Raw genomic sequence first — 11316 nt, forward strand, 5'->3', positions numbered from 1 at the left:
GTTCAATTTAATTTGATAATCCTCAAAGTGAACTAGACAAACTTGATTAGGTATCGAACCCGTTCTCAAACCTTATTTTATAAATTTATTAAAATTAAGGTTTTATCTAAGACTAACAAACTTCTTAACTTAGCCCTATAATACTAATCGGGGTTACGTAAACCCAGCACTACAAACCACCACGATTTTATTCCGCGTAAGCTGCCAGCCGTGAATTTTCATATTAAATATTTTTTACCATCACATATAAATATTGTAACGCTCTCACATTAGTAGTAATATAGTTCAGCCGTAAAAATTAATGTGTGTATTATAAAAGTGCTTGAAATTACGCGTAACTCCTTTCAGTATTCGGGTTAAAGTTGAGATATAGGCTTTGAGGGTAAGCGGGCGAAATTGGTAGCTCTATTTTTTGTTTAAATTATCTACCTAGTTTAAAATAATCATGCCACGTAATTAACAAGTTGTTATTAAGTTAATAATTCCAGTAGCACGTTGATGGAAGCAACTAAATCATACAAATACTGCGGCCTCTAGCTTATAACTCCGTGTAAGTGCTTTCGCTTGCATAGGCTTGTGTGACGAGTGACAGGAATGGCACTATCTCGAGTACAAGAGACGCTGGTGCTGGTAGCAGCATAGTTTCAATGAACTAACCAGTGAATAATAGTGGTAGTACTATATAAATGGTATAGTATTAGTACTGTTAGAAGATAGTACTATTTACTAGTATATATAGTTAGATCGAGGAGGGCAATCAAACTCAGAGTAGAATGTTCAATCTTCCAATGAAGATATTTCACAATAAAGAGCAAATCGCTTCAATTTACTCAAGATATTTTCAACAGAAGTCACGAAAGGACTGTCTCGGGCATATGCATATATATACTAGTAAATAGTACTATCTTCTAACAGCACTAAAAACTATACTATTACCACTATTATTCACTGGTTAGTTCATTTAAACTATTGAAGCGATTTGCTATGTATTGTAAAATACATTCCTTTGAAGGTAACACATTCTATTCTAAACATGTTGCCCTGCTCGATTGAAACATGAGGAATGCTTTCCTGATAAAAAAATTTTATGTTCCCGCAATAAATAATTTTTAAAAAGATGTCTATTCCCCCCTTTTTTTTAAAGCAGTTATATCCTTATTATAGATGTCAACTTTGAGTAGCTTATCTAAAGCTTTCAGAAAGCTGTCTTACTAAAGAAGTACCCGATAATACATATTAAACCAAACTTCTATAGACTTCTTGCAACAGAACTCTTCCGCCTTTGAATATTGAGCTGCAAAGTAAATTGCACCTGCTCCGTAGAGCCTGTTCCAACAATAATATTAATAGCTAGTTCACTTTCTTTACTTACCACATGGTTTTAAAAGGTTTTAACTATCGAGTTAATAAAATTAAATAGAAACTCTTACTTAGTATGAAATAAAATTACTGAATGTCGCTTGGACGCTAGACTCACCAAAAATTTTAGTATTTTTTCCTATATAATGCCACTTTTTTTTAAAAAAACTCAAAGGTAGTATTAAAAGTGGTTCCTAGTTTATTAGGAGTAGCTTAAATGACTCCATAGATAACTTTACCTAAGAATAGGGACATCACTTCGACATATGCATAAGCATTTAGGCAGGTTAAATAGCCGATACAACTCTCTACACAAACATATCAGTCCCACGTAGGGCCAGTGCTTGAACGCCCTGAGGTATTAACGTAACTGAGCTATTCCAATTAACCTGTTATTAGTGCAAAATAGCGTTCATCCTCAACTAATCATCATGAAAGTCAACGTACTTGAGAAACAGAACTCTGCTTCATGCCGTAATCCTTGCACAGGCTGACATATCTCTTGGGGTTACTGCCAATTTTATTTTTGCCAGCGTTAGACGGGGCCTATGTTGTCTCTTGCTCCTTGGGTTAGAGTTAGATATTACCACCCATAACGAAGATTAAGTTCGTTTCAGGATAAAAAAATTACTAGAGAAGTGTTATCTAAGTTATGGTAAAAGGAGAGATCTATGACACGGATCAAAAAGTGGGAAAGTATAAGCAGGTGGTACTAGATGAGTCACTAGATGATTTTTCTCAATAACAAACCAACGTAATAAAAGTCTTCATCTTTTTGCTTATATTATTAAAAAAAGTTACAAGGTCAAACTATTTTTATCACTGCATCTGGATCACCGCAAACTTATTTTTGTTCACACTTTTTTTTTAGCTTGTCACAACACAAGGCCATGGCTATTTAAAGGTATCGTACGAAACATCCAAGAGCAGCGGTTCTAATTTAATATTTTATAGAACAAAAGCTCACACAACTCTTTAAATCTCCGTTTGCAGAAAAACGGTCTAAATGTTTAAACCTCTTTTTCTTATAATTATGTGAAGCGTTTGTTGGCTAGTTGCTACTATTATGTATACTCAGGCTATATCGAAAAAAATATTTCAAAACCTAAGGGTAAAAGTAGTAGTTAATTTAAAAAGTTCTATTACTTTTTATTTGTTTGAGAAAACAAGTAGATGTTACAATTGGGGCCGAAAGCTATGAGTTTTACGCCATATAGGCTTTGCGCGTCAATGCTTTAAACCACTAACCAACAGTGACAACTTCTGGGGATAAATTTCGTTAACACGAGTGGTGAATGTCTTCGTTTGGGCAGGTACTCTATTGGTAGAGCAATTTTATTTAAATAAAATGTTACTTTTGAAGTGCTAATTCAGTTATAATAATGTCCACAATTACTTATCAAGAATTTTTAGAACAAGGAAATGAATTTGTAACGAGATCCGACTGGTTAAAAGAAGGTCAATTTAGGTGGCTAAAGCAGTTTCATAGATTTCTTGTTAATTTATGCGTATCATAATATTATAGGCTGGTTTTGGGTAAACAGGGAGAGTAAAATTTATGGAGAAACATACCTTAAGAAATGTAATTACCAAATTAATATTAAAACTAACACCACCTGCCCTTCTTACTTATTAAAAAACGAAAAGGATGAATTTCCCTGTAAGTTAATAGACAAAAGTTGTACACCTGAAGAGCTGGATATTGGTATATATATATTCAGTTGAAAAGTTAATTAATAACATTTTCAAGTAGATATGTCTCTTCTATTAATAGAGAACCATGATACCGCTCTTCATTGTATCTCGCCTGGACAAGTAGGGACAGATATTCACGAATATGATTTAGAAATTGTGTACTCTCCAAGTTATCAAGTGTTTATTTTAAATTTTTACATAGTATACTTGGTAAATTGAGCTATGTGCACACTAGGTGCCCGTTTTACACTTTATTGGAAGGGATGCTAAGACCGGGAGGAGGCTCTCCTTAAAGTCGATCTGGGAAGATTTTGAGCGTATAACGTGTTTAACACTCTCTAAAGACGAATTAATGGCCACTATTACTCAAGGAGAGCATCTTGTTACTAGAAAGGTTAAAATCGCACCGACCTTTATTGCAACTCCTTAACTCGTCTAACAGATTTGTTATTATCTGCATCCGTGCCACACCGCCAAATTAATGAATAACATATTACAAGCCAACAGAAGGGCTGGTGAGAGCTCCCATAACAAGAGCTACTATTTACTTTCGTGGCTGAGTATTTTTGGTTCGGTAATTGGGCTCAACGTTACCTGTAAGTTCCTGAAGTGACTTTGTGCTCCAATAAAAAAGTGTATATATCAAAGCTACAGCAGAGCACTTTTTATTTCCTCTATTCGTCTCTCGGTGCAGCACAAGTATTTAGCATATATTGTGCTTTCGTGCTTTTATGAGCTATCTCAAGACTAGCGATGGCCCCCAGAAGAGAGTCTGCCGAGCTGCACCCCTCGTGCTGCTGCTTAATCCGTTCTTCCAACTGTCGATAACTTGCCGCCACCTCCTTTACCTAGAGGAGGGGACAATTAGTTTTATGTTTACGTAAAGAAACTAATAAGTTACTAACAGCGTTACTAGTACTGTTCATGTCTTTTTGATAATTTCGCATAGCATTTTCAGCGAGTGCCAAAGTCTTTGGTAGGCCTAACCAACAAGAGCTAAGCTTTTTAGTTCATGCAAAAAGAGCGAAGTAAAAAGTGCACAAAAAAACTCTGTGATCACTTTCATATAGTGGCTATACTAACTTAGCCATTGTAGACAAAAGATATGTTAGAAAAAAAAAAAAGGGACATAATATTATAAATCATACAAAAGTGGCGATAACATCTAATATAGCATAAACTTCAAGTAGGAAAGGGAGCTGACATAAAATAATAGACAACAAAACGAACTATGTAAATTATCTTGGGTAGTTTCTAGAGTTTGAATGCGGTACAACGTGGTTTTCAGCGCGATCAAAAATTTGTTAAAGTTCTTATTAAAAACTTCTAAGTTGGTTGTGCACGCAGTAATATTATTGACCTAAAATAAAGTTAGTATAATTCGCATTAACCAAAAAAACTGTAAAAAACAACAAACGAGGGATAAGGAGGGTGAGGAGACTGTTCCAGAAAAAAAAAACATACAAAATTCTCAACAAGAGTGTACGATGTCATAAGATGGTGAGCTTTCCTTATACTTTGCCTCAACTTGGCGTTGTCTCTTTTTAACTTCTCGTTCAGCTGCCATATCGCCGATATTTGCGTCTGCGAAGGTTATAAGTTAACAACTTGGCTTGAAAGACTGGTTTATATCACTTTAGCGGCACGCTTCTGCTTTAGGAAGCAAAGCGAAGCGTGATTTTCACAATAGAGCATCTGAATTAGCCTAGCTTCTTGTAGTTCAATAGCAACTTCTTTTTCTGTTAAATTCTGAGGTGGGAGCGTGGGCAAAGGACCTGAGAACAAGGGCTAGTGAAAGGAAGTCTTGAAGATTTTACTAAAGGTTTATAAGTTGTAGCTGTCCTACCTTCGGACTTCAAAGTAGGTGCTACCGAATTTCCTTCTGTAAGGGATTTATAATTTTTTGTTAAAAGTAAGTTTTTAGTTCCTAAAGATACAGCTTGATGGCTATGCTTTAAGGCTGCTTTAAAAGGATTAACAAGCTGTACTCTTCCTTTCGAACCTAAAGTAGAAAAAGATAAAGTTGTATTAATTTCACCATCTGCTTTTACAAAGTTAATCCTCCTGGTGCGCCCATATTTATTGTTCTCAGGAAGTATTATTTTTCTAAACGCACAAGGTGAATGGTTAGTTGTGCCTCCAATACCTTGTTTAGGTTGCTGAATATCTTTCATTTTTTTAGGTTTTTCGGTAATTGCTTCGAAACCTTTTGAGTAGCTGTGAGTATCTTTATTCTTTAAGGGCGCAGCCCCGTGAATCGTAGTAGTTAAAAGTTCTTTCCCACTTGTTGACCCACACACATCCTTAAAACTTATTACTAATTCGCTTTGAGTTTTTAAATTTTCCTTCAATACTTTTTCCATGCCTCAGTGCTCTAAATTGTATCTTTAATTGCAAATTTCCTAAGGCGTAAAATAAAAAAACACTAGTTGAAAAATTTAAGTTCAAAAAATTAATAGTAACACCTTATAATTAAATGTAATTATATAAAGATTTCCCCTACGAAGATTATGAAAAATGAGAGTATTTCCTGAAATGCGGATTATTCAAAAGTAAATGGCAGGATTCGCCAGTGAATACATATTGCTACAGAATTTTTTAACGCCTTCAGTGTTGCCTCCTTCCTTAGTGGTTTTACCAATAAAAAAATTAACAAATATAGCTCTTTTACGCTATTGTTTTATTAAATAAGCATTTTTGAATTATAAAAAACAGTAAAGTTTTAATAAATACAAAAAAAAATACCAGTAAAACAATACAACTTTTTCTTAAAGTCAGCAGATTTTGCACGTCGAGGTAGACAGATTCCCGCTTTCTAGCTAACCACTACAGAACACACTTGACTGTTTAAGAGGTCAACAAATTAACAACAAAGGAACAGTAAGATAGCCCGGCGCTCGCCAATGGATAGCCTCAAGCCAGAGTACAAAATTTGGTATGTATATAAACTAACCCACTACCTAACGATATTAAACATATTATAGTTAGTAATAGGTAAAATTTTTAGGAAAATCGTGTATGTGATATTACTAACGATAGTTTTGTTATCATTTTGTTGGTTTTGAAATTTAGTAAAAAGGATCACGACACTACTTTACACGAAGATAGAGTCGTTTTCAATGCCTTATACAGATAATTGCGACATGTTTATTTTGCCTATCGCTTCGTTGTAAAGAGCTATAAATAGTAAAATATTTAGGGTATTTAAATCTTTACTGGCCGGTGTCTAAATCTTTAAACCCTTTAAAATTAATTGTAAACAAATATATATATAGTGAGAGAGATGTACAGGTGTGACTAAACAAGAAACTCTGAAAAAAAATTAACTCGACTGCCGGTTTATTTTTCGTGAACCTTCATTATATATTAACAACTAAGAATGAAATAATCTAAATAGTAATCAAAAAATTGCCTAAAATGGTAATTTGCGTTAAAACTTATGGACTGGGATCTTTTTCTTCAACCACAGACTATGAAGCACGGGTAGGGCTCCTCCCCTCTGAATGAGGAGGTCATACCCGGGGAGGCCAGCTGGGTTCGGTCTTGCGCTTAGGACTGCCTCTTTCGGTGGTAGTTTTTAGCGGTTTTCCACCACACTAGACTAAATGGTTGGAGTCTGGGCTGGAGGTTTCCCGCTTTTCTAGTCCTTCGGGACATATTATAGCTCTATAAAGAGCGTATACTGGTGGGTACACGTGACCCAAACCCTGCCGAAGAGGAATTTAAATTAAGCGGCTTAAAGCTCCTATAAAGACCGACCGTAGTATGCTAGTGCCTAAAAAAAAAGCACGTCATGGAAAGAGACCTTGAACTGAGTGTGACCTACGCGCCAGGATATTTTTTTGCGAACTACTTAACTGTTTAGCACAACTCCCTATTTATACTTGCATTAATTTTGTTATTTATTTTTTCTTGTTTATATACCTACCTAATACGTATATATTTATTTTTAATTTTTTTGGCTAAACTTTTATTAATTTCTTATTTAGACTAGAATTTTATTTTTTTTAATGTTGTTATGGGTAATTTTCCCGCTAATAAAGAGCGAAATTAATAGCCGATCTATTTACTGCAAATCCAGCATTGAACGAGGGGTTTAAGTAGCTTAAGGTGAAATTGATTTACCTAAAAAGAGATAAATATTTTGTAAAACACTTAAAAGGAGGGCTTAAAAGGCGGAAAGAACTTTGTATTCTTTAAATCACTCTGGACGCTGCAAACACTATTTCTTCCGCGTAAAAATTTTAGGAAAGGCTTAGACTTGTTAAGAGGGCACTGTTAAAGATAGCGAATGGAGAGAGGTCCTTTCTGGTAGTATTAATGTATAATGTAATAATTTTAGTAATAGTTGTAGTAGTAAATTTTTAAAATTAATAACGATAGTAATATGAACACTAGAAGAGTAGTTTATAGCGATAACAACATTTGAAACTATTAACTATATTAGTTAAAGTAATTACAGGGGGTTGTAAAGATAAAAAGTTAACAATGTTGATAACAACGGTATCAATGACGATAGAAATACCAATAATTATAATAACCAAAAAAAATGCAGAATACTCCTCGTAACAATAACAATACGTAACGGAAATTTATGGTATGGGGTGTTTTCACATTGTAAAAACTAATTATGCTAAGTTTTTATTTGCTAATAGATTTTAGAAAAGATAACTATTGAGTATTATACATATCGACTTCCATCCAAGAAAGAGCTTTAAGTAGTCTTTCGTGGTGTTAATGAGGAATGGGTTTAACGGAAGTCTGAAAAGATAAGAAAACCGGGGTTTTATATTAAAGTTTGCAGGAGCGCGGTACTCAATCAATATAGAACTTTGCTATCCTTAGTCATAGTCAAAGTATGCAAAATTAAAAGTAATATTTTTTAAAAAGAATTATATTGATTTTATTTCCATCTCAGTTGACCTTTTAAAGAAGTATGGTAGATTTAAATAATGTTTTCGCTGCCAGTTATGCAGTTACGCAGACAAAATTTTCACTTTATGCATAGTTGCATGAATGCCTTGAAAACCATGATTCTAAACATGTCTGAGAAACCAACATACGCCAATTTGTAAAGATGAACACCTTGTTATAATAAAGGTTTTATAAACTTCCTTAAAAATACACTTTTTAGGGAAAACCTACTGTTTGTCGCCCGGTCACCTCGAAGACAAAACAACATAGTAACACCAAACAAAACTTACGCTTAGGCGACTACTGACAAAGGTGCTCTAATCCCCACTTACTGATTAGAACACTATTTCCTCCTGAACCTACACACCTATCCGTCTGGGGGCCTAGTGTATGATTCTATATAACCCTTTATAGCTTTTCTCACATTAAAAATAATTTGATATAAAATTTAAATGGTAGATGCTACGAGTGGTCATACTACGTATTTTAAGATGTTTTATTTTTCACAGATTAGTTGGAAGCTACACATAATAAATTATAAATATATATACATTGCCCTAATATAACTTTGACCATATTTTATCTGACTTAGGTGAGTTAGAAGGCTACTTTTTAAGTGATACATTTTATCACTTGTAATATTAATAAAATTTTGTTTTTTTTAATTTTCTATAAAAATTATAAAAACCCATTAATCTTATATGGCATCTAATAATTAGTATATTTCTTTTGTATATTTTAAAGTTAATTTTATTATCACTATGAAGCTGGTATTAATTTGCTATTTCAAGAAATTTTAAAGCTGTTAGCTGAGTGGTCCTATTTTTTTTAAAAAAAGAATAGCTATATTTACCATAGCTATCAGCTTTGCGGAGTACAACTTAGTTTTTACAACTGGTTCTTTCCAGCTTAATACAGCATTTTTTATATTAATGTCGAAAAAAGGGCATCATTTACTAGTCTTTTAAATGTAGGTCTTGAATTTTTAATATATAAAAGTTGGTGTAAGTAGAGTAGACTGAACGGCGGTATTTATTATATTGGCGCTCACATCTCCAAAGAGGAGGGGACGCTACCTAACTTTTGATTTATATATTAACCTATAAGGAAAGAGGAGGGAAGCTTTGTTGATAACTTTATTTTAGTAATGACACCTGCTTCTCGAATGGGTCAAAACAACCGAAGATACGAGCTTTCAACAGAGCGATAGAGCACAAATTATATTTAAGCTTGTATTAAACCAACTTTTTTGACTATCTATTACTTTCAACCCTGATTCCACTAAAAATACAACAAAACGCAAAGTGCATCGCGCGAACGGCAATACGTGCGCCGTCCTATCATTCGTAACTGGAGCGCTTCTAATAATAGTCGGTTAGCGCGTAAGCCATTGGTAGATGGTATTACATTGCCCTGTAAAAAGCATCGTTTCGCACAAACCACGGTGCGCCCGTCATGACGCGTAGTAGCCCGTTTGTCTCGTAGCGAAGAGACAATTTGCCAATGATCCATAGGCCCAAGTAATAAACGCCTATGTTGTATTGACCAAGTACCGCACGTACAAACGTCGCTTGTTTTTTAACAATAGTTTGCTTTTCGCCCAAAGAAAAAGATACAGAATTTTAGCAGTCGCCTTGACCTTCGTCGCTATTTAGTTTAGGTGCGACTGCCAAGATAGCTTATTGTTAATGATGACCCCTATATATATCCCCTAGGTCGTCACGGAATTGTTTCGCCTTCAAAGGTCAACAATAGCGGTGGTGCAATACGCTTTTTTGAGACAGATTGGGTGCTTCTGTTCGCATTAACAGTAACTTTCCTAGGAAAATTTTAAGTTGGCGAGAGTAACTAGGTAGATATGCAGATGCTGGCGTAGTAAGGCCGGCGACTTTGAGGAGGGTGTAGGTAGTTGCTCTTTGGCATCAGCGAGGAAGGGCACTCAGAGCGCATTTTATCTGTAACCAAAGAAAGGTGACGTTTACTGAGAAGCGAAACCATTAGCAAAAAACGTCGCATTGTTTACATCATCTTTCGCTACAAAGACACCGCCTAGTAGAAGGGATAGTAATTGTTAGATTCACCACCACGCCAAAAAGTGGGTGCCACTATAAGGGAGCAGGAGAGCATTTTTTAAGGTATCAAATCCTAACAATAATAAATGCGTCAAGGTTCTGTATCACTAAAAAACTGTAAGCAATTGTGCTGTATAAACTCTAATGTCACATGCTCATATCACGTTTTTACATATACCTTGCATTATATATCATATGTCCGTTCCAAGTCTCTATACACATGCTTATACCATGTGCCTATACCGCGTTTTCTATGTTTGTCCCACATTTGTACTTACTGTAATTCTTCCCTGGAGGTATGAATAAATGGATCGCTCCTCTTCTTTTTTTTCTTCAATAGGCACGGGCGTTACCACCAACCTCTAAGATATGACAACTTTGTCTACCTTTGCCGGTATGGTGTTACAACAGTTCTTTCCAAAAGCGCCGGTGGAATCGATTATGTGCTAACTAGTCTTCGGGCTTTGTGGGAGGGGACGCCGTGACCACTGGGAAAACCATTATGTTCGCAAATAAAAGCTTTCAGTTCATCAAGCAGATGTTTAGGCGGGTACTCAGCTTTAGTGGCGTAGTCACAGTAGGATATACCATGGGCACAGAGGTCATTGACTTCAGCAACAGCAGGTAGAATGGACGCCTTCACTAATACCGAAGACGTTGAATTGGTCATCTCGAGGGTTCAGACGAATTTTGTCCTGGTAAATTCCCCTGGTGACTCCTTTCCGTCTCCGGGATTTAACAGGACTGGAAAATAATTCGACGGGAGTCCCTAAAGGTTCCCATTGGTTGTTGGTCGATAATTATTTTAAAAGGGTGGGTATTCAACACGTCTTATATTCTCTTCGCAAGATGCGTTAAGTACTTGTGACTCCACGCACGCAGTTCGCTCCCTTGGTCAAAGTTTAGAGGGACAAGTTTGCAGTTAAGATCCATACCTAAAAAATTTGGAGGCTCTTTATAAAAAGGGCGTCAAGACCTTTATTTTACATTAAACTTATTTCGTGTATATAGCGCTTGTATGTACCCTAGCTTTTGTCACGAAGAAATAGTTTGCTACTTTAACACATATTTCTTATAAATTCTTAAAATCAAGCATTAAATTCTGCATAAATAACCATAAATTATACTATAACTTGATTTTACACATAATAATAGCTACAGTTGGCATACCTTTTTATAGTTAGCTCTAAAAAAAAATAGTTAAGGAGATAACCTTGTTAAAAAGGTAGCACCTAATTATACTATTGCTTGGCTGATTCATGCATGCAATCACTTG

General features: G+C 35.1%; 2 protein-coding genes across 2 annotated transcripts; one reads left to right on the top strand and one right to left on the bottom strand.

Annotated features, from left to right (window-relative positions):
- The first annotated feature begins 2748 nt into the window (after positions 1 to 2748).
- Positions 2749 to 3667, top strand: LOC135145543 (ubiquitin-like-conjugating enzyme ATG10). The gene is made up of 6 exons (XM_064077661.1): positions 2749 to 2817; positions 2885 to 2941; positions 3007 to 3064; positions 3113 to 3231; positions 3290 to 3448; positions 3497 to 3667. Exons 2-6 carry the CDS (start codon positions 2918 to 2920, stop codon positions 3665 to 3667), a joined length of 531 nt encoding a protein of 176 aa, XP_063933731.1. The 5' UTR covers positions 2749 to 2817; positions 2885 to 2917.
- A 61-nt stretch (positions 3668 to 3728) lies between these two features.
- LOC135145544 (uncharacterized) lies at positions 3729 to 5865 on the bottom strand. Its single transcript, XM_064077662.1, has 9 exons — positions 5800 to 5865; positions 5520 to 5678; positions 5201 to 5456; positions 4901 to 5056; positions 4690 to 4829; positions 4519 to 4638; positions 4285 to 4414; positions 3960 to 4036; positions 3729 to 3902 (listed from the first exon to the last, which is right to left on the bottom strand). The coding sequence occupies exons 3-9, from the start codon at positions 5415 to 5417 to the stop codon at positions 3729 to 3731; spliced, it is 1014 nt and encodes a 337-aa protein (XP_063933732.1). The 5' UTR covers positions 5418 to 5456; positions 5520 to 5678; positions 5800 to 5865.
- Positions 5866 to 11316: the final 5451 nt, after the last annotated feature.

This window comes from Zophobas morio, unplaced genomic scaffold, assembly GCF_036711695.1.
Source record: "Zophobas morio isolate AGI-343-1 ecotype UQ-CSIRO unplaced genomic scaffold, CSIRO_AGI_Zmor_V1 ptg000157l, whole genome shotgun sequence".
In the NCBI taxonomy this organism is placed as follows: Eukaryota; Metazoa; Arthropoda; class Insecta; order Coleoptera; family Tenebrionidae; genus Zophobas; species Zophobas morio.